The sequence below is a fragment of the Miniopterus natalensis genome, chromosome 18, assembly GCF_054644295.1.
Source record: "Miniopterus natalensis isolate mMinNat1 chromosome 18, mMinNat1.hap1, whole genome shotgun sequence".
NCBI classification, from domain to species: Eukaryota; Metazoa; Chordata; class Mammalia; order Chiroptera; family Miniopteridae; genus Miniopterus; species Miniopterus natalensis.
In genome coordinates this window covers 31,192,999-31,216,517 of record NC_142098.1, presented here as the reverse complement: position 1 = coordinate 31,216,517, position 23,519 = coordinate 31,192,999, and the positions used below count along the sequence as shown (strand labels likewise).

The 23,519-nt window shown below is 43.6% G+C and overlaps 1 protein-coding gene across 1 annotated transcript in view; it reads right to left on the bottom strand.

Annotated features, from left to right (window-relative positions):
* The window catches only part of CDH8 (cadherin 8), a 130,030-nt gene that overhangs the window by 67,207 nt on the left and 39,304 nt on the right, over positions 1-23,519 (bottom strand). Inside the window, exon 6 of the mRNA XM_087827418.1 lies at positions 22,294-22,430. Within this exon, the coding sequence (XP_087683544.1) occupies positions 22,294-22,430 (137 nt within the window). The remainder of the gene's footprint in view (positions 1-22,293; positions 22,431-23,519) is intronic.

Here is a 23,519-nt window from a genome sequence, read left to right as displayed (position 1 = left end):
CATCTCTGAACAAAGTAAGACGTCATCAAATTTATCTGCACGTTGGCACATTCCCCTAAAAACATTGATCATTTTAATGTAGACTTTTCCCCATCAAAGTACTGGAATCAATCAGTGGAGAGAATGAACCACTCCCGTTGACTTTTTCTGTGCTCCACTGGGTGACAGAGACAATTGTAGGATTGGGGTCGGAGCTCGCAGGATTCTCCATATAGGCCTTTCTCAGTACAATCAAATGGAGAGTGAAATCCTGCTTGCAAACCGAAACCTGGCTCCATTAATAACCCATGCCTGCCGCATCAGAATGCCATCACCATCATCTCAAAAACACCACTTTCTGCTATTCAACACTGACTTTCAGGCACCGTGCTCTCATTTTTATACAACCCCATGGATCAAGTTAACATGCCTTTTCTCCCCCATAAACATTTAACACATAATAATGGTAATTTTTAAGGTCACTGTTCCACCTTCCAGTCAATCAACACGTATTGACCTTATACTCCCTGGGTGCCAGACTCTCTTCTAGGACAATACATACCAAATAGCAATCCAACAACAACGATGACAAAAAACCCTCAACAACAACATTCTCTTATATTCACACATATATGGGGTTAGGGGTGCGGACCCTCAGGTATGGATGAAACTGATGGGCAGAAATGAAACCAGACAGAGCGAAGGAGAGAAACGTTGGAAGGGGGAAGCCCTTCTAGTTAAGTGTCCTCTCCCCACCCGGCCTGTTTTCCCTCATGCTTGCGAATGACACACACAGACCTGCAGATCAATTCACAGGTGGGTTGACCTTCTTTCTCTACAATCAACTGCCTCCTTTCTCTACTTAAAAACCTGAGCATTCATCCCCAATATGGAAATGAAATGAGACCAACTCCTTTTCTTTGGGGACCACTGGAAACGGTCTTGACTCTCAGTAGAGGCCTGTTGGCATCCAGGGTGGAGATGCCAAGAACAATGGCCCCAGAGGTCAGCGGCCAGACACTGACTGTACTCCTGTAAGCGACGCGATGAGAAGGGGATAGTCTATTCGAGGGGAAACATGTCATTTTCTTTCTAATTCCCTTTTATGTAGGGAATGAGTGAGTCTATGGAATCCCAGCTACTCAAGCGGGACCCTACAATACTGACCGAGGGGAGAATGGTAAATTCGCCTCATTTAAAACAGCTCCAGTGAAAACTTAGGCAGTTTTTCTTGAATTCCTGTGAATAGCACAATGTGTGGTAAAGTTCAACTCAGTGGGTCTGGTTTTGAGCCCAGAAATATTTATTAGGGGGAAAAAAACAGAACAGAAAGAACCCTAGAGCTTTGGGCAGGCTCAATATGATAAGAACCATAGTGAGAAAATCTCCTCCTTCATTTAAGAAACTTTCTCTGTCCACACCAGGGAGCTTGGGAGGATTTGGACGGCCGCACTGATGGTGGCTCTGTTTTTCCACATTCTCCATGAAGCTCTGATTCTAGAAAGAAAGAACCTGGCCTAGCATCGCCTCTAGCAGGAGAAACTGAGACTTCAACCGGTAAGCAGGTTATGGTTCGGCAAACTCCGGTTACCATTACAGGATGTAAATTCTGAGGGGGTAAGAATGTTAGGTGTCTTTTGGTTTGCTGTCATATTTGGCACATAGAGCAGTACCTGGCGCATAGTACTGATGCCATTGTGATTAGCTGGTTATTCATAACAGGGAGGGGAGCAGAGAGAAGGCCGGACACGACAGGCACGTTCCCTGCAAAACACTGGGGGAAGGGGACTGGACCAAGGGAAAAACAAGGCGCATTTTTTCTCCGATGACAACAGGACTCCTTAAAGTCAAGATAATATCTGAAGGGCCTACTGACAGGACCAAATGAAATCATACATGAAAACACCAGGCAAAATGCTGGATTTAAAAAGAACGTACAAGAGTTTGTTTTCACCCCGTGTTGTATTTTGCTCTAGTCTTACTGACTCAGCCTCTCTGAGTCCTGCCACCTCCTATCAAACTCCACACACACCATTTTCCCCATAGCCGTTATCCCAGGGATGGCTGAAACCAGGTCAAATAATTTTTTTTTCTCTTCAAGAAAAGAAACTTTGTATTTTACCAGGCAAAAGGGGAGAGAGTAAGAGTTGCTTATACACCGAGGCACATCCTGGCTCCCTGGAAGGGAGTGGTTTTTAACACAGCTACTCGAGAGAAAAACGAATCGGTCTCCCAAGCTAATGAATGCCTGGCCTGCAAGTGGACCATCATAAAAAAAAGGGCTGCTGCCCTCACTGGTTTGGCTCAGTGGTTAGAGATCAGCCCTCGGAGTGAAGGGTCTCCGGTTTGATTCCTGGTCAAGGGCACAAACCTCATGTGCGGGACACAACCAACCAGTGTGTCTCTCTCACATCGATGTTTCTCTCCCTCCCTTCCACTCTCTCTGAAAAGCAATGGAAAAAATATCCATGGGTGAGTATTAAAAAAATAAATAAATAAAATAAAAATAAAACAAGGCTGGGGTAGGGCATGTGAACTACCAGTGGCCATGGGGTAGGTCCTAATATATGCTGTAACCATTCAATTAAAACAAACATTGCTTTTTATTCTGACTTGTGTTTTACGACCAAATTTAAATGGCCTAAATTATAGGTGGAGTTGACTCAGTGAAACGACGTTAGGAATTGTTATAATAATTTTCCTCCCCACCTGGTTCCCACCTTGACATTACAGGTCACGCATTCGCAGCACCACAAGTTACTGTTTTTCCTGTGATGGGGTTGACTCTGATTTATTACGTATCTCTTCAGGATTTCTCCCCACTGAAGTCTTGATCGTTAGTGACGATATGGCTCTCAGCATTCTCTATTGGAAACCCCCCCCCCGCAAAAAAAAACACCCCTCCTAACGAGTTTCACTGTGTAGTCTCTCATCCCAACATCCATATTTATTTCTAATTGAATGCATGGGAGCAATTCAGAATTTTGTAACTTCAAATATTGCCTATCTAGGTTATTTTTCATAACTATGAGAGAACAAAAAGATTGTGCAACTTTTAATTTCTTGCACATAAACCTTCATGACGATTCCTTTTCAGGAAATTGTTGGAATTTGCTCAACACTAAAAAGAATTAATTACCTAATGTATTAAGGCAATTAAACAAGTCATTTCATCATAAGAATAACAATGAGTAGAGTTTCAGGCTAACATGGAAAATGAAGGCAAAGGGAGAGACGGAAAAAAGGAAGCTAATAGTGATAGATGCCCAAGCTTATCATTCAGTTTGTCTCCGTGGCCATTTTACAGATGGCAAAACAAAGGTAGAGAGAAACTGTCTCACTTCCCTGCAGTCAAAAAATCTAAAAATACTGATGCACCGCAGGCTTGAAATTCATGTACAACTCATTCCAAAGAACAGCCAAATCCCTTGCAGTTATAGAATATTTTTTAAATATATTTTTTAATTGATTTCAGAGAGAGGAAGGGAGAGGGAGAGAGAGATAGAAACGTCAACGATGTGAGAGAGTCATTGATCGGCTGCCTCCTGCACGCCCCCTGCTGGGGATCAAGCCCACAACCTGGGCATGTGCCCTGACCAGGAATCGAACCCCGATCTCCTGGATCCTAGGTCGATGCTCAACCAGAGCCATGCCGGCTGGGCTAGAATATCTGCCGTATATTTGAACTTGCTACAAACCCCTCGATGTGGAGTTACAAAGCCATACTCACAGAAAGGACTTTGCCCCAGAAAAATACCTGGGGTAAAATAATTTGCCACAAATACCCTTTCACCTTCTCTCGATTAAAAAGCAAAAACAAAAATCTGAACCAACCAACCAACCAACAAAAGCAGGCTGAGAGATAAAAAACAAAACATTGGGGTAGAGGAGACATGTACTCAGCTCTCTCAGGTAAGACGGCCCCATCACGTTTGAGCCATCTTGATATACGAAGGGTCCATCTGGGCAGATGCATTAACATAGTAAAAACCAAGAGCAGAAAGTTGATTCCTGTGATAGCTGCACAAAAACACCGCAGTGACAAGCACTCTGGACTAGAACGCAGGGTCAAGCTACGATTCATATGTGTGTGTTTTTTAACAGTTTGCAGGTAGCAGGAAATGTATGTCCTCCGTCTGTGCTTCGAGCTACACTTTATGAAAACAGAAAGGTAATTTCATTACACCGAGTTGTGGTGAACTTTCCAGTTCAAATATTTGAAGGTGTCTGAAAACTAAGCATGCTATTATACTACCAGTTAATTATACAACGGAATTAGGTATTAGCCAATGTTCTCTCAGCCAAATGATAAACGTTAACAGTCCTGGTGTAAGTGTTCTCTGTTCATTCATTTATTCCATCTATCATTCCTTCATTAAGCAAATACTGAATTTTAAATAGATATTTATTCAATGTTATTGAATATTTATGACCAAATACTCTTGTAGCTGTTGAGATGATGTCAATTTACAGCCTAAGAAATTCCACCCATGGGGAAGAATTTATGAACAATGTACATAACAATAATTATCTGATGTGTCAGAAAGGATTAAATGCTAAAAAAAAAAAAAAAATAAGATAAAATATAAAGAAAGCAGAGTAAGGGAATTTAGCACTGGTGGGGTAAGGGTAGGGCTTATTTGGGCCAAGACTTAAAGATGGCCTTCATCAGGCCTCTAGCAGGAGGATATGTATCCCAGGCACAGGAAACAGTTATTGCAAGGATTCTACAGGGAAAAGTGTGACTAACGTTTGGAACAGTCAATCACAGATTTCTGGATGGTTAGCAAAGAAAATTATTTTCTTAGGGGTAGCAATAGACTTGCACATAACAGCGACAGACTGCGGAGAGAATTAAGCAACATCTTTTTCTTGATTACCGAATTGAGATAATGTAAGACAAAACTACTCTAGGTTTTAACAAAGAATTAGGCTTGGGTTATTAACTTTAAAGCACTATACAACCAACTGCTGTTCTTGGAGGATATTTTATTTCCTCAAGAAACCTCTCTTCTGATATATCCCCACCTCAGAAATTCTGAGAGAATTCTGAGCCCATTTCTTCTCCCGTATCTTGATGGGCTGGCATATTTTATCCCCTTGGAATCGTATTTAGCACATTACCAGCAGGTGGTTAGAAACCCTGTACTGTATACAAGAAGTGCCCATTAAGATCGTTCACTCATTCAGCGAGTCCGTGCCTATCATTTATAATGTGGTGCTTTGTATGCTATGAGATATGAGGACTGAAGAAAAGTGTGAGATGCAGTCCCTGCCCTTGGTGACACGAATCTGGGAGGGAACAGAAGGCACATAAACAAATAACTATAATTATAAATTAGATCATCCCTGCCTTCTCTGAATCCCGATCTAGTCGCAGCAACACGTCCCGCTTCCAAACAGAGGTAACATTTCACCTGAGCCTTCAAGGAAAGTCGAACTTGAAAAGGCAGAGATATCACTCCAAGTTAGGCCCCTGACCAGCGACGTCAGCATTGCCTGGAAACTTATGAAAAAGGCCGGATCGGTACTCCAGACTTACAGAATCCAAATCAGCCTTTTTAGAAGATCGCCAGGCAACTCGCTCAAAGGCACATTCAAGCTCCAGAAGCAGTGCCTCCGAGTACTGGCTGAGCAACTATTTTGTGCAGCCCATCAAAATGCAGTTCTGCTTCTGGTGAGCGTGAGACCAGCCGGGCACCAGCTTCCTGCGGGCACAGGGACGTTGGACAGGTTGCCTTAAATCACACATCCCGCAAGTAACCCTCGCGGCTCACACGGCAGCACCACAGACGGTGTAAACGAGCCGCGAGAGAGGCCCTCCCGCCTGATCCCTCCAGAGCCTATGCTCAGAAACACCCGCCAAACTGTCCAGGCTTTCTTCATCTCTTTTGTTTTTAATTGAATTTATTGGGGGGACATTAGTTAATAAAATTATAGCTTTCAGGTGTACAATTCTATAATACGTCACCTGTATATTGTATTGTGGGTTCACCACCCCAAGTCAGGTCTCCTTCCTTCCCTCTGGCAATCACCATGCTGTTGTGTCTATGAGTTTTTTCCTTTGCTTAACCCCTTCACCTTTTTCACCCAGCCCCCCAACTCCCTCCCCTCTCATGGCTGTCAGTCTGTCCTCTGTATCCATGAGTCTGTTTCTATTTTGTGTGTTAGTTTATTTTGTTCATTAATTTCACATATAAATGAAATCCTACGGTACTTGTCTTTCTCTGACTGGCCTATTTCTTTAGCGTCATACTCTCCAGGTCCATCCACGCTGTCCCAAAGGGTAAGATTTCCTTCTTTTTTACGGTCATATTGTCTTCTATTGGGTACATGTCCCACAGATCTTAAGGCTAGCTCTTAGGGGCCAGCTCTGGTTTCTAACCCTTTACAACAGGGAATGTCACTGTGTACACACACGCCAGCATCAGAGCAGACACCCCAGGATTTTCTGGCTTCAGGACTGCAGGGCGTCTGCATGTTCCCCTCCTCCTTTCCCAAGGCCCCCCATCGATCTGTCCATGTGCATGACAGGGCACAGACCCCAAGTCGACAGAGGGCACATTAGCTATAAAATCATAGGGTTAGGACCTGGAGTTGAAAGGAAAACCTCAGATTGTCCCTGACTCGGTTTTCTTCTAAACGTCAGTTCTGTGGAAGTGCGAGGGCAGAGCCAAGTGTTACCTGAATGCACAACTGACAGAGTGAAAAATCAGTTACCATTTGTATGCCTAGGGTTTAACGTCAAGAAAAACAGCAAGATTCACATGGAGTAGGTGGTCTGGGGATTTCGGGGGGAAGGGTAGGTTGTGTGCGTGTGTGTTCTTTTAATCCTTTCGCTGAATAAGTAGGGAGGTTTGGCTGGAAAATGCCTCAGCGCTGTGAGAAGACATGTCAGGATTCTCAATAGTTCATAGGATCCTCAGAAATGAAGTAATAAATAAAGAAATAAGGCTATATCTCCAAAAGCAAAATAAACGGCTAATGGAGCAAGGGAGGCCTTACCTCCATTAATAATGCTTAATAATAGCAACTAATGTTACTGAGCATCCTGTTCTAGCTTCTGCTAACCCCTAGAATATTCAAAGATGGATAATTTAGGGTGAGCAATATGTAACAATCAAATGAATTAATATACCTAATAAAATCAGTTGTCCATTTCAATGTGCCAGGCGTGGTACTAAGTGCTAAAAAGGTGGCCTCTCTCCTTTAGATCACACAACATTCTTATGATACCGATATTATCATTCAAATGGTCTGGGGGCACCTGGTGGGGGGCAGCTAGACTTGGTATATTCTGGAAATGTAAATTATAATGTCAAAATATTTCCATTGGGGCTAACTTTGCTTTTATTCTGCTCTTACCAATCCCTAGCATTTATCGAGTTCCTATGATTCACACTTTACCAAAAATCCTACTAAAGATACTATATGCACTACTTTTTAATATCGAACCTACATTTTACAAGTGATAAATTATTTTATGGATGTGATACTCAAGATATAACAAAATGTTTTTTAATAAAACCAATTTTTATCGTGACTATATCTCAACTAATTACCTCTAATTAATTGAGAAAACAAATGTCTTCCTAAGGCAAAGGTTTTTAAAGAATTTGGTCTCAGAGCCTCCTCATACACTTAAAAATTATTAAAAGCCCTAACAAACTTTTATTTCCAAAAACTTTCATAACTGGGTTATTTCTCTTGATATTTACCAATTGGAAATTACAATTACTTTGTAAAGACATAAAAAATACACAAGCACACATTCCATTAGTCATTGAGCAATGATATCAACACGTCACGTAGCCTCTGGAAAACTCCACTCTCCCTTGTGAGAGCATGAAAAAGAAAAATATAATCTTAGTATTATTACAAACACATTTTGACCCCACGGAACCCCTGAAAAAGTCTCAGAGACTTTAAGTCCCTGGACCAAACTTTGAATACGCTATCTCAAAAGATCAAAGCCATTTACTGCCCCAGTCTTGCCACATAAATTCCAATCATTCTATTTTTCTTCAGACTGGGCACTGTGTTAGGTCAGCGATTTTCAGCCGGGGCACCACAAGAATGTTTAAAACACGCAATACCTGACTATTTAGTCAGGAGCACTGACCTCTTTCCCCTGAGATGGTCAAATAAAAAGAAATGACAACCGCCAACGCAACAAAAGCCGTCCGGTGTGAATGAATCAGAATTGTGCCTATGGTTTTTGTCAGATCGGCAAAAAATACATTTTTTGGTGTGCCGCAGAACTTTCGTAATTAGTTTACGTGCAATGAGATGAAAAAGGTTGAAAAATGCCGTTAGGTCCAATATACAACAGCATAGAAAGACATTATTAGCCACACCTCACAAATGAAATGATCGAGGCATAGAAAGGGTACTTACTTTGCCTAAAACCAGTTCACAAGCCCATATCTTTCTGTCCCCAAACCTGTGCTCTCCATTACCAGGCTTTGAATCAGCCACTGAAGACCCACTGACCAGAGATGGGCGAGAACTGAGTAACTGTCTCCTTTCCCCCACATGCTAAAGCGACCTCGGAAGCCCAAAGTTCCAGATCCAAAGGCCCAAAAACTGAACCGAAGCCCCCCAAAGGGACTGATGTATCACTGCCAACTCCTGGCCCCTTAAAATTCACTCTTCCTATTGCCCTGAATGAAATAAACATGCCACCTTATTCTAGAATGATTGATTTCTATGATTTTTACTTCAAGGAGACTGTAAGCAATTTGTACCCCCGATTTTTGGTTCCTATATATATAGTATGTAGTACAAGGTCCGGCAACGTCTGGCACTTGGGAAAAATCTGAAGAAAAATTCACCTTTTTCAAAGAACATTTGCCCTGTTTGCCCACCTGTCACAATTACTTAGCAGCAGCGAAGGGCAGAAAGAGTTAAGGTTTTGGCATTAAACCTGGTTCAATGCCAAGGTTAAGGTGGTTCAAACCTCACCTTCTTAGATCTCTCACCTTGTATATAATCTGCCCCCCGACTCGCCCGAATCTTGCTTCACACGTTTCTGAAACAACGCCCAGGACACGCCATCACCAAGCTCTGATGGGGCTCCATGACACAAGTGTTTGCAGACAGTGCCAAGGATGCCGCCTGGGATTAGGCAGGGTCTCACACGGCCTGAGCGTCACGCCGACATCATTCAGCTTGGGGACAACGGCGACCATCGGAGTGGGCCAAGCACCGCTGCTCGCTTTGCACCCGGGCCTTTCCGCTGTGCGGAGCGCGGGGGCTCCGCGGGCCTTCCTGCAGCCAGCGGCCACCCTCGGGCGCTCGTGCCCACTCTCCTGGTGCCCACCGAGCACGGCTAGAGCACAGCAGGTGAGCGTGGAAATAGACGTGCAAGTGACAGAGGCCACCAACCAGCCATGGGAACGGCCCAGATCGAGTCCCTTCCTTTCAGCACCAAATTCACAAAACATCCCGGTGCATTCATGCTGTTCCCTGGGCCTGCGACATTCTTGCGTTTCTTCACCGCTTGTCACAAGATAGCACCGAGCCTGACCTTGAAGGGCCCTGGAGAGGGCATCTCAGAGCCCATGCCCTCCTCGCAGTGCCCTAAGGACGCCTTCTGTCTCCCTCCCTTAGCCAACGTGACTGTGGCCCAGCAGGTGTCTCTGCCACTGCAGAAGCCCCAGGAACTAGGTCTTTAACCACCTGTGACCCTAGAGCCCGGCGGAGGTGCACAGAAACGAGTGACTCGCCAATGCCTTGTATATTCAATCAACAATTACTTGGTACCTCCAGTGACTATTTTATTAGATCTTAAATTTCTTTAAGATGGACACCACTGTCAGGGCCAAAAATCAACCCTTCAGGAAACAAAGATACAATACAGATATCTAACTCAGCATTTCCCATTTTCACCACTGTCTCCTATTTATATGCCACAGGCCATTGGTAGCAAATCTGACTGACTTTTAAAATTCAGGTCTAGCCGGTCACTTCTGATAAATATCCAGATAGTTTCAGATTTATTTTAGGCATCAGTTTCCCTGAGAAGGCGCCGGTTTCTCTATCAGATGCTTTTTATATTTTTTCTCGAATAAACAAATGTCCGTTTCTATGGTATTCTGCGGAGTTCAGTCTTTCTTTGTAACTGCCACATAATTATATTGGAAATGTGAAAAACAGTTCAGCAGGAAATCAAATGCTGGCTCAGTATGGGTACTTTTATATCCAGAGATTCTCAAATATGAACGAGCGAGGAGATTTGGATACCGTGCCTAATACACAATCTAACGACAAGCCTTACTTAAGAGCCAGAAAAAAAAAATCCCTGAGGATTTTCTTTACAGTGTATTAGAGTTGTTTATTTGTTTTTGCTACCCAAAACAGCTAAATAAAGCTGAGGCAGGAAAGGTTCTAAAACGTCAGCATCTCTCAAACAGCAAGCTCATAACAGTCCACCTGAAAGAACATCTAGATGATGGGGTTTTTATCTTTAGTACCATTGCTGACTGGCCCTGGCCGGGTAGCTCTGTTGGTCAGAGCATTGTCCTGATGTGCCAAGGTTATGGGTTTGATCCCGGTCAGGGCACATATGAGAAACCACCAGTGCATGCATAAATAAACGGAGCAACAAATCAATGTTTCTCTCTTTCCCTTCCTCTCTCTAAAACCAATCAATCAATAAAAAATATATTACCATTGTTGAAAACAGATACAGAGGCTATACTTACATATCATGTTATAGTATAAAAAAATATATGATATAAATTATGTAATTCTAATATATTAATATAATCTATAATAGTATAAACATATATACATATATGTACATTATATGGATGTATGCTCTACATCAACCAAGTAAGTTTTAGCTCTCTATTGAGTATTATAGTTTCCTTTTTACTAATAAATACATTAGATCAGCCAAGAAAATTATTTTCAAGTAGATAGTTGCTAATGGTCCTAGACTGGAATTCATATTTGTTTGACTACAAACTTGAAGCTTTTTCCCTCCACGTTTGCCATCCATGGTTTTATTCCAGGTCTTCCTTCTTTGGGCTATTATTAGGCATTCTCTGCCAAACTATAACAGCAGGTGTGTGGACAGACCTCAGCACCATTCCAGGATTATCGCGGTGGGCAGCAGGGGCCTTCAAACTGCACCATGAGCCCCCTCATTCAGGCTTTAATTTATTTTCAATTTAGGAATGGAAGGTTCTCACAAATCCAAATTCCTCTGGAACAGATAGTTCAGGGATGCAAAATTCCAATAAATTACCCTATCTGGACCTCCCCCCATTCACCACACTCGGCTACTTCAGTGGGGATGAAAGCCTACCAATATTAACTCGTGTTGGGACTTCTTTCATAAAGAATTAGCTGAAGAAAAGCTTTGGAAGCGACGGGTCATCTTTTGTGAGTCCTGGCGTGTCCCAACAGCAACTAGACTATCACTCGGAAGAGAACAGAGGCGAAATGTTCAGCAACGGAGCTGAAAAGTCAGGCAGAGCTAGGACCTAATCCAAACTCACCACCTCAATCTGGTGAGCTTGAGCTTGGGGATCTTTGTCTTATTAGATGGAAGAACTGATGACCCCCAGGTATGGGGCTGCTGTGAGAATTAAACTTGATAAAGGGCACAGAGAGGTCCAGAACGCTGCCTAGCACACGGTAAGCAGCAACACTTCTAATTGTATCATTCTTTTCACCCTCCTTGCCAGGGCTCACCCTCTCTAGCAGTGTTTGCTTCCCTTCTTTGCTCATTAGTTTTAACCAGGTGACAATTTCAGGTCATTCAAACCCCCTCTCTCGTGCAGCTTTAGTGTTATTCAGAATTAGGGCTGTAGGGATTACAGTCATGGTTCTCAAAGTTTGGTCCCTGGCTCAGCAACATCAGTGTCACACAGAGACTAGTTAGAAATACGAATCCGTTGGCCCAGAAATCTGTTTTAACAAACCTTCCAGGTGGTTCTGATGCATCATAAAGTTTAAGAAACACCAGGTCATTGTTTCCTTCCCATTTTCCACATCTTAGCCTCTCCATGCCATCCATCATCTCCCGTGTTCCCGGATGCTAATATTCTGAGCCCTCTATTTCCATTATTGTGATATTTTTATGTATTTGATGTCCCTCCAGCACAGAGAATTAGATCACTTCCTTGATCTGGCATTTAAAGGCAACCAGAGTTTGCCTCCCTCAACTTTCCAGCCAATTCCTCTTCTCTCCCCTGATTTTTCTTATCTTTAGAAGACAGTCTGAACTCTTCTCTTGACAAGCCATTTCTTAATTTGGAAATACATCTCTCACAAAAGCCTACTGCTGCTCCATGATCCTGATGAAAATATACCTTCCCCAAAGGATCTTCCCAGAGAAAAAATCTCTCCTGCCCGCATCACAGGCTTGTTTTTAGTAAATTATATGGTCGTTTCAAACATGTGCCTTAGGGAAATTCTTTAGGTTCTATTTCTTCGCTCCATGACTGAGGCTCAGAGAGGAAGGACTCATGTTTTACTGTGTTCCAAGGGTTCAACTCTTAACACATAGCAGTTGCCCATGAAACACTTACTGAAATAAGCCGAACCCTATCTACTCTGGCTATGTGTTTATTTATGAAACTTTAGAGAAAGAATTCTGATGTGAGAAGATGGAAGCACTATGTTTTGGGGAGACCTGCTCTGTGAATTCTGGCTACGTGTGCCCAAAGGGGTTGTTTCGCATCTCAGAGGGTTCCCTCCTCACTTTTCCATGGATTTCCATGAGGCTGAACTGAAACAGTGTTTGTCTAGCGCTCAACACAATGCCTGGCCCAAAGGTGGTGCTAGAGAATGTCGGTTTCTTGGTTTCTAGGTTGGTTTGAATTCCTGGGTAAACAGGAATGGAGCAGGCACACCCCTAGCCAGTTTTCTCAGTGGTTAGAGCATCTGCCAGGGACTGAAGGGTGTCTGGTTCGATTCTAGTCAAGGGCATGTGCCTCGGTTGCAGATTCAATCTCTAGGCCTGGTTGGAGTTCATGTGTGAGGCAACCAATCGATCCAATGGATGTCTCTCTCACATTGATGTTTCTCTCTTTCTCCCTTCCTTCCACTCTCTCTGAAAAGCAATGGAAAAAATACCCCCGGGTGAGGGGGAAAAAAAAAAAAAAGAGCAGGCACAACATATCCTGTGACAAGTGTCATAACTCTTGACCTTGGGCAATGTAAGGTGTATCCTTGTTGTACAGATGCTCCAGCAACAAGAAATCTGGGCATCATCATCAAGGGTGCAGAATACTAAAGCCCGGCCACCACAGATAAGATGGGGGCAAGTTATCACAGTTTACATTTCTACCATCTGGCTGAAGGGCCCCTGGCCCTGGCCCTGGGCCTGAAATGCTGGGTGGGAGGGGCAGATAAAGATGGAACCGGCGCCTATTTTTAGCCCCGGTTTCTAGGCTTTGGATTAGGGATTCCTATAATCAGAAAACACACTGCATTTTCACTCTTTTGGCTTCGCTGCTCTGTGACCTGCTTCCACTTGTTCAATACAGATGAGATTAAATGATAAACGGGCTTGTTGGGTAATGAAGTGTGTGCTGGCATTATTCAGGGCTGGCCTCAAGGCCTTAAAAGTGAAGAGAAATAAAGGTTCTTAGATCAGAAGCCAGGCTCCTTGGGGAAAGAAAGAGGGGACCTGAGGCTCCTTTCTACCAGTACCTTTCCCATAGTCTCTGCCTCCCAAGATTGGTTAACATTCTATGGGAATCCTTCCCTGTCAGCACAGTCAGTGCCCCACAATTTTCATACACGGAGAGGGCAGTCACACCTGCCCTTTATGTGCCAGCTTCAGTCACTCAGGGAAAAATAACTTTAAAAATCCAGGAAACAGTAGTGCCTGTGTGCCTATCTGCCTGAGACTTTTATCAAAGAGCTGAGTGGAGTGCATTAAAGCAAAAATCCTTTCCACCAATCAATTACCAGAGTCTGTTTGGATTCAGAAGTCATCAGTAGTCTTAACATATTATTTCCTTTATTCATTCATTAATTTACCAAATATTTATTGGGAGCCCTAAGCACTAGGCTCCCAGGATAAAACCGTGACCGATAATAACACAATAATAACTTTTTCATGAAAGCAAAGGCTTTATTTTTTTCCTTTAGAAATGGATGCTCTTATCCATTCAGCTATATTTTAATACAACTGTTAAAAAAATGTATTCTCCAAACCAAAAGCAAATAAATGGTTATTATGAGTCTCAACCAGTCATTTGAAAGAAAAGAGCAAAGGTTTGTGAGAACCTATAACCAAGGAACCTGACCCAGCATGGGTATCAGAAAATAGTAATAAGTTAATGGTTACATTAACACTTGGGTAGCAGAAGTTGTTGTAGCTTTATAAATGCATTACTAGGTTTAATATGAGCAATGCAAATTGCTATTTAATCTGAAATTCTAAAGAATCCGGAGTTAACCACTTGATGGCTATTAGATATATTTTGTCTAATCCTTTCTCCCAAACATGTAAGGTGCTGAAGCACAGGATTCGGATGCACATGTACTATACTGAAAAGAGGGTTCTGGAAGGAAGGCTGGGGAGTACCTATGTGTAGGCTACAGATTGTTATTTACGTCTTGGTCACACATACTGGGATTCAGCATCTTGGTCTGAAATAAATTTAAAAAAGGAATGGCCATAATATTCCCAACTCCTCCCATCAAGAGGTGACATTTATTTCTCTACTTCTGGATCCTGGTCTTGTTTATGTCACTTGTTTTAGCCAATGTGATATTAGCCAACTTGATATAATTAGAGACTTAGAAAGTGTTTCTCACTTAGAAAGTCTTTTGCTGCTCCCTGGAACCCTGAGAACATCACTAAAGGCGAGCTAGCCTATTAGAGCATGAGAGACCACATGGAGCAGAGAAGATCTGTATATACATGTGAGGCCAATGCAGATCGTCTAGCCCCCAACGAGCCACCAGCTGACCAGAAAGATTAGCAAAGCAAGTTCAGACCAAAGAACTACCCAGCTGCCTCACAGAACCAAGAGAAATACATGTTTATTATTTTTTGAGCCACTAAATTTTGACATGGTTTGTTATGCTACATAAGGGAACTGAAACAAATCAGAGCCTCCAGATGACTATTCTGGTCCCTTCTCCCCATGCCCAAGGGGCTTGAAAGGAGGGAAACAAGTGACAAACAGAAAGTTTAGCAATAGGACTAGTAAAATGACAGGGAATGAGAGAGAGAGGAGACACCAGGTTTGGCCTGGAGGGGGAAAGAGAGGGGGATGGGGAGGGACCTGAGAGAGGGGAGAGAAAGAACACTATTGAGTCCTTACTATCTTACTATGTGCCAGGCTCTGTTTTATGTACTCCACCTGGAATATCTCATTTAACTCTCACAGCAAACCTCAAATATAGCAACTGAAACTTAAAGAAATTATATAACTTATTCAAGTCACACATATAGCATAGGTTGAACCCAATATTTTGGCTGTGACAATTTGACAACCGTTTATATTTTTAACTAATAATCACTGCTGCTTGCTGAGAAAGTGGTGAGAGCGGTGCCCGTGACCTTGGTTTCGGGTGAGAAGGGAGCTCTTACAAGTTGCGAATGTGGCCAGGGCATCTAGGGCCAATAGAAGAAAGAAGAAGTCTATGCTCCTGGATACATATCATTGTAGAAAATCATATTTGGAAAATCATCTCAAGATGATACTTCCTCAACAAACTCACAATTTGGTAGATCCTCAGAATGAAGTTGGGTGATTCTGCTAATGACAAGAAGGTCTCTTTCAGGCATATCTTCTTTAATTATATAAAAATAATGTTTACTTTATAATAATCGCTTTAATAATGTTGCATTAGCTTTAGTATAAAAATGTTCTCTATATTAGGCAAGATATTGCCACCTAAATATATTCACGCTTCATCATATACCTCTAAAGGTATCCCAATATATTCCCCATTTTACAGTCAGGGAAAATGGGTCAGAGAGAAGTAACTTACCAACAGAATGAGTGTGGATAAGTGAAAAACTAAGGATTCTAACCAAGCAATCTGAAGCAAGTCTGTCACTTAAGTCCTAGCTTGCTCTCTGACTTGCAGACTGCTAATCCACATTTTCTCCCCAGGTCTTTATAATTTCTCTGTCCCCAGAGAAACTGAAGCCTAAGGATGAGTCACCCTAATATTATCTGATCTTTATAACCTAGTCAAATATCTAAAGCCTTCCCCACCTCATCCCCCCTTTACCTCACACTTTTGCTATGAGTGGCCAGTTTGTTGCAATTGACACTTGGGACGTTTGAATTACCGTTTGCTGCTGACCTCCTTTCTATGCTTTGTCTACTGTCGTCTACAGTAAGAGTTCTCGTTGAGGCTTTGGGGATGGTGGTTGATAGAGAGAGACCAGGGCAAGACATGGGGATAGACGCCTCTTACTTTGTCTTTTTCTAGGGTAGGACTGAGGGCTCCTGGTCACAATGACATCCTAAAGGAGTTCCTGGTTAGTACCTATATTTCTGATCTAAATCCATGTGATAAAAAAGATGGAGAGGTTGTGGGAGGATACTAGTAGAATGGTTATAGAACAAAGAGGAAATGAGGCAGAGATCCCCAAGTCAAGATGCAAAGAACCAGAGCAGAGGTGCAGGAAGTGGGCACTGTCGTGATTGCAAGAACACGGATATGGGTCACCCACAGAAGGGTATTCACTTGGGGCCTGTATCAGCCATCGCTTTGGACTTGTAATGGCACTGACTCCGATTCCTCACTACGGGGAATTGTGTACTGGATTCCAACCTCTTTTCCAGGAACCTGTAGTTCCCGTTTCACTTCCCCATATTTTATTATCCATTTCTTTCCATCATATCCATTATTAAGAATATTGATCTGTACCGACGGCACCTGTATGCTCTTCTGAGGTAGGGGGCTCTTGATAGGAACTTGCCATGTGGCGTGTCTATATCCCAAATAGAGTCATATCTGTCATACTGCTACAGCCTCTTGGATATTTGGGAGCCCCTTACCCACTCCTGGCCCTGCATTTCACCGTCTACCTCAAGTTCATATGACCCTTTCTCTTCTGTGAGAGTTAACCAATGGCTTCCCTTCATCTGCTTCTACTCAATCCTACACAAAGAAATGGCCTTGGGTCTTAATGAAACTCTAGTCTTGACTATGCCATAGGCAATAAAAAGAAACACTACTTTTTTTGAACAGGAACTTGATATAAAATTTAAAGTCCTTAGTTTAATCAGGCTCTTCAAGAAAGATCTGAGGGCCTTTCCTTAGGCATTGGTCAATCAATCTACCACACCTGCACCAAGGCCAAGAGAAAGGTCATTGAACGGACACACTGGTTATGCAATGAAGAAGCGTAACTGCACCTAGCAGTCACACACAGGCCACCAGTGCCAATTTTTCTGTGCAGAGGATAAGGGGTAACATATAATATAAACCAAATCAATAATTTTAAATTAAGTCATTAGTCAAAGCCCAGGGTCAAGGCTGTATTTACAAGAACGTACACAACGTATTCATCAATTTCTAAAGGTTGTAGATGGATTTTGAGCTAGTATAGTACTACCACTGTTAATTAAATTCTCACTACACCCAAGATGACAAGGGACAATTATAATTCCCGTTACACAGATGATACAACAGAGCGAGAAAGGAGAAATTATCTGCCCAAGGTTATATGGCCAAGACATGTCTAACTCCATCCAATTCCAGAGCCTAAGATTTCTCTAAACAATGAGCAGCCCATAAAGATGTATTTTTCCTAAGCATCCTGTGTTGGACAAAGCAATTATTCTGGAAACTGGGCCCTAGGCTAGGAAGAAACATTCCTTAAGTGCTATCCAACTAGTGTTTTCCCTGGGAGATTCAACCATCATTAGTGAATAGCTTCATTTGCAGTATTGTGTGCAGCCCACTGTAGTGGGCCAGAGCAATGCATTATCACTAACTGAAAGAGATTAATTTAATGGCCAATTATATGCTTCCTGCCTTAAAATACTTTCAGGTAACCAAAAGTAGCTTGCTTTCTGTAAATGCCAATTGCCTGCCACCAGGTACACAGTGTCGGCGGTTTTCCCCACCTTCCATCCCACATCACCGATTTCCTGGGAAGGACACCGTAGAATTGGCATTCGGTGCCTCTAAAAGTCCCTGCAGAGATTCTATTCTAAGCAGACTGATTTCCCCACCGTGCCCCCAATATCCTTTCTCTCTCCTACAACTGTGCTGGTCATTGCCGTTGCCCTCTGAGGTAGGCCTTAGCACCCGCTCAGCCTAAAGGAATCCCGTGTGCATCTGAGCAGCCTTAGCTCGAATCTCAGCTCGGTGAAATGTCACCTGATTACCAGAAGAACCACGAAAAGTAAAGACAAAAACAGAGGGAAAAGGGCGCCTTACCTGTCTCTGCCTTCCTTCAGGGTGCTGTTACAATGGGCATCTGACTGAGGGGTGCAGAGGAGGTGGGAGGAACCCGCGGCACGTGGACTCCTGAATCCCTGCCTCGAGACGGTGACTGGGCACAGCCTGAACTCGTTTGCTCGGTTTTAAGGCTCACCCAGGTGACGTGAGTCAGCTGGGTAAGTTAACCCCTCGGTGAACTTCACTGAAAAATGCTTTCCCCGCCACTGTACTATTTTGTGCTCTCTCTTCTGTGTCGCTCAGTTTCCCAATCTCTAAACTGGGAATAGAATTCCAGCCAGAACAGCTCCAAAGCTCCGCCCTGTCCCCCAGGCAGCATTCCCACCCTGGGTTCCAAGTGTCGCAGTAGAAGGGCCGGGTCTAACGCACCCTCGTCCCTGCCCTCGCCTTCCACTTTGCACAGAACCACCTCAGGCAGGGATGTGACAGTGCCGATGCTCAGTTTAAGCAGGAGAGTTAAAGGGGCGAACATATAAGAGGGGTTTCTCCCGTGGAAGGCGCCTAAGAACACGTGACCTGCCGTCAAACAACACGGATTCCAATCCTGCACCCCCAACCCAGCCCTCGTGTCCGTGAAATCTTGGGCAAGTTGCTTCACCTGTGGCTGAGTTCCCTCGTCTGAAAAAGGCGAATAGTAATAATCCCTACTTTCACAGGGTGGTGTGACAATGACATGCATCCTGGGCCTTGCAGAACGCTTTTTCAGTGCTTAGTCAGCTAGATTTACCATAAACCTTCACCACGATGGCAAACCCCAGCCGCAGGGGGTGGAGCTGCTACCAGCAGAGAGGCACCGGCTATGCCAGCCTCCTGTTAGCACTGGGCATCCTGCACGGGGCCCTGCTGGCTGGCTGTGGCCCCAGCTAGATCTACCTCCAGTGAAACGCTCGGGTGGCGCGCACAGCGACGGCTCAGCCTCGGTTAAGTAAATGTGACACAAGAGAATAAAAGACAACATCTTCATCCTCATTAGGAGGTAACAGATGGACTTCCCTAATATCCATTTTTTAGCTTCATTTCGTTTGTTTAAATCTCTGCCTGATGAGATGGCGTTCTGAGAGTAATTTTAAACAGTTCTGCCTGGAATAAATATTTCTTTAACTTTATCAGAACCTCTCCCCAAGGGCTTCTGTTGTCCTGGGTGGTTTTAAATATTCATCTCATCCAAATGCAATAAATCTTTCTTTAATATTTTTTCCCCCCCAAGACCTGATCTGTGGCTTTGCAAGGTAAACACGACGTGATGAGCTAAATAATAGAACCAAGTTAAATCAAGTTACTAAGCCATTTTCTCAGTAATTACGAATTTTTTCTCCAGTTCTCTGCGGCCGTATTAATTCTACCTCTTTTCATGATTTGGAAAAAGATGACTTAATTGTACAGTTAAAGTTTCTAAATTTGTGCCCGCCTCAGCTAATTTACAGCTAAAAAATTAGGGTTCTCTTTCGTACTCTTATTTTTTTCCTGTTCTAAGAAAGTTCCATGCAAAGTTTTTTTTTTTAAAAAAAAAAGCAGATTTCTATCTAAGTTTATAGGTTCACATTTCTTGAGATGTCAACCTCTATACTTTTGATGAAATGAAAAAATAATATTTATTTTACTGATAGACATAAAGTCTTGACTTTTTTCATATTTATTACGCTACCGTTTTTAAACATAATCATATGTCCATTGAAAGACGTACGTCGTGACCCCTTTCCACCCCCTCAACATGGAAGCCCTTGTAATTCCCGACACTCGTCATCGGCTTGCTCACCTCGGGGTCTCTGTGGCCTCCCAGCAGGTTCCAACTGCCCCTTCCGCGTGCAGTGGCTCCCAGGTGCCGCGGGGAGCACCCGGGCTTTGCGGGTTTTGCTCGCTGCTCTGCCCCGTCACTAAGAGAGCGCTGGGCCAGGAGTAAGGACCCAGGTGACAGTCACCGAGCGAAGGGGCAAGTGCACGTCCTCCCTCTCTGGGGTCGGCCCGGAGCTCACAGCTCATTGCCCGGAGCCCCTGCTCTGGCGTCTGCGCGTCCGTCCGCCAGGCCTCGCAAATGAGCCTTGTGCTTCTCGATTGCCCCGGGCTGTGTCTTGGCCGCTGCTCCCTGAGTCCTTTCCCTCCTTAAAATGGAGCACGTGCCCCTCCTAGGCAGGGCCTCCTTGATAAATATTTACGCCGAGGCACCCAGCTCATAGAAGAGTGTCATGGCTTACGGCTAATTCGACCAGGGTGTATTCAATAGACGAGAAAGTTCTTTTAAAAGTAATTACTACCTGCCTACTTTAAAGAAAACGGTGATCCTTCTGAGCATTTGTGTAAAGCCTTAAACCAATCTAAACACACAGGGGCTCTCTCGGAGGCTTCAAGTGGTCACGCAGTGTCAACACAGTGGGTTACAGAAGCCCCTGCCTGCGCCTCTGCGGGCGGCGTTCACGCTCGCATCGCGTCAAGGCCACAGTGGCACCCTGCGTTCGCTGTCCCTTCAGGGTGCAAGGGGAAACTGCTGCCAACGCAACACTAGGGGAGACAATGGCCCCCCAAAGGCAGGGAGAACGCCCAAGGGCCCAAAGCTCAGCCCCGCTCCAGGCCCTCAGTTTGGTAGAATCAAAGCAACACACCCACGGGACTGCGCTCTGGGCCTCCGCTGGCGGCTGCTGCGAGGAACACACGCTCCGCTCCCTCCCGTCTTCACCGTTGCGCACAGCGCTGCTCGGTTTTGTTTCGGGTTTAAGGTTCCATGCAGGACACTTCCCCCACGTCTCAGGACGAAACCCATGCCCATGCCCATCCTGAAGGCTTGGGTCGCTTCTATCTGTACAGGCCAACTGATCGTGCACCTCGGAGTGTGTCCCCAATAATGTGAAAACAAAGAGCACATCCCAGAGAGCGCAGGGAACGAGGTTAGGCCCCCACCCTGTGAGTGTCGCCACACGCTCTGTGTTCTATGTCTGCCAGTGAAGTTTTCCTCATGTCCGTTTCTATTTCTTTATTCAGATTCCCAACTCCTTTAAGAATTTAATGTCTCCCTTGAATCTGTGTAGACAGGTCCCTTAGGGGACAAAGAGAGTCGGGTGATATGCTGAACGTGCTTTGTTTGGAAACAAAATGAATGTCATGTCCCTTTTGCACGTTTTTGCATAATATTGAAAATGGTAAGAGTCCATGCAAGTTCCCAAAGGCAGTGTGACACTAATTGTCACCATATAACTAGTCTTTAGAGACTCAATAGCAGTGTCATGAAGTGCAATCAAAGAAGCTATGAGCATAAAAAATGGACAGGAAGACTGATGTGTGTTAACAACCCTGGAATGTTAACATGTTTGCATGTAATTTATGAAAAACATTTATATTGAACGTAGAGTTTTAAACGGTCTATAATTAATGTACAAAATACATTGAACTCTAAAAAACAAAATAAAAAACCATCTATAATTTCACGTCTCCAAAATAATATGGATCGATAGTGTGACGCTTCTGTCTATATTTTCTGCCTATATATGTGTATATGTATGAGTGAAGTTCAAATAACGTGTGAGCGATTGTTTCTATTTCGTATATAATACGTTAGTTTCTGCTTATTTAAATTATAGTGTATAGTCCTTGAGTTCTATCTTATACCCATCCCTTTATACTAAATCTTTGTTCATATTTTAATGGGCAGAACATGGTTTTTAATGATTGAATAACGAATATACATTATAACAATATTTGGATATGAGAATGTTTCCTTCCCATGTATACCACAACCTTTGATAATTTAACACAATGTAAGTTATTTCTTGCTGAGACGATTCATTCAAAGGCTCCTTGGGAATCATCAAATACGTTCCAATACCAAACTATCTCACGGAAACAGGGACCATTTATCCTGTGATCACTAGGCATAAAGTGAACCCAGACACACAAGTTAAAAAGTTAACCCCGGGCACTTACTAATTTCAGTGGCAATGATCGTGATGTTGTGCCACACGCTTAACTCTCTGTCAAGCGGGGTCGCCAGCGTAATCTTCCCATCGTCGGCATTGATGTTGAATTGTCTCTCCAGGTCAGTGTGCCGGTCGATGGAGAACCTGCAAGACAGACACATGCGTGATCGGCTTCCCCATTCCTGTGACCCCGCATTCCGCAGCCAACCTCCCGTCATCCTTGGAGGGCCATCGTTGCGAAGTCAAATGAATTGGGAAACTCAGTGGCATCATAATTTGTAAAACAAAGTGACTGAATGAGGCATAAGAAACTTGATGATTACCGTCCAAGGAGTAATTAGCTCCATGGGCACCACGCAGGCCATAAACTGCCGCCAGGTCCGATAGGTGGCCTCTTCGAAGGGGGATGCTGATGAACAGTTAATTGGACCATCCGTCACATTTATTGGACAGCTTATGATAATTAGCAGTTGCCGCCAAATACCACAGAAAGCGATGAACTCAAGCCCAAAGCAAGTTGGTACTGGGCCGCTTGTCGTTTATCGCGGTTCAGAGGAAATGAGGGTGGTAAACTTCTGTTTGACTGGACAACATGTGTGTGTGTTTGTTTGCACTGCTATTGTTTTGTTTTTATTTTAAGTAAAGTATATATTTAGGCTTTCTATTAATCTCTGTCCATGGAAATCAGATAGTGGCTGATTCTCTAGTAATCATTTTTAGAAGTTGGAATAGATATTTTGAACAGATTTATAATACTAGATTCTATGAAATTGAAAAAAATTTTTTTAAATATGTCTTTATTGAGTTCAGAGAGAGGAAGGGAGAGGGAAAGGGAGAGAGAGAAACATTAATGATGAGAGAGTCATTGGTCGGCTGCCTCCTCCACGCCGCCTGCTGGGGATCGAGCCTGAAACCCCGAGCATGTGCCCTGACCGGGAATCAAACCCCCATCTCCTGGACCATAGGTCGATGCTCAACCGCCGAGCCACACCAGCCAGGCTGAAATTAAAAATGTTAAGTGGACTTATTAGAAGTTCCTATATTGAGAAAATTTTCAGATATTGATAAATGCTGTGGAAAAATAATTCCTCCATAATCTTAATAATATACCTGAGAAGCAGCTGGCTCTAGACGGAGGCCACTGCAAAGCAGGGGACACCCATGATCTCCAATCCGAAACAAGCTCCTTGGCTGTTTGATTGATGTGCGGTAATCGCCTACCGCTTTTGGCCC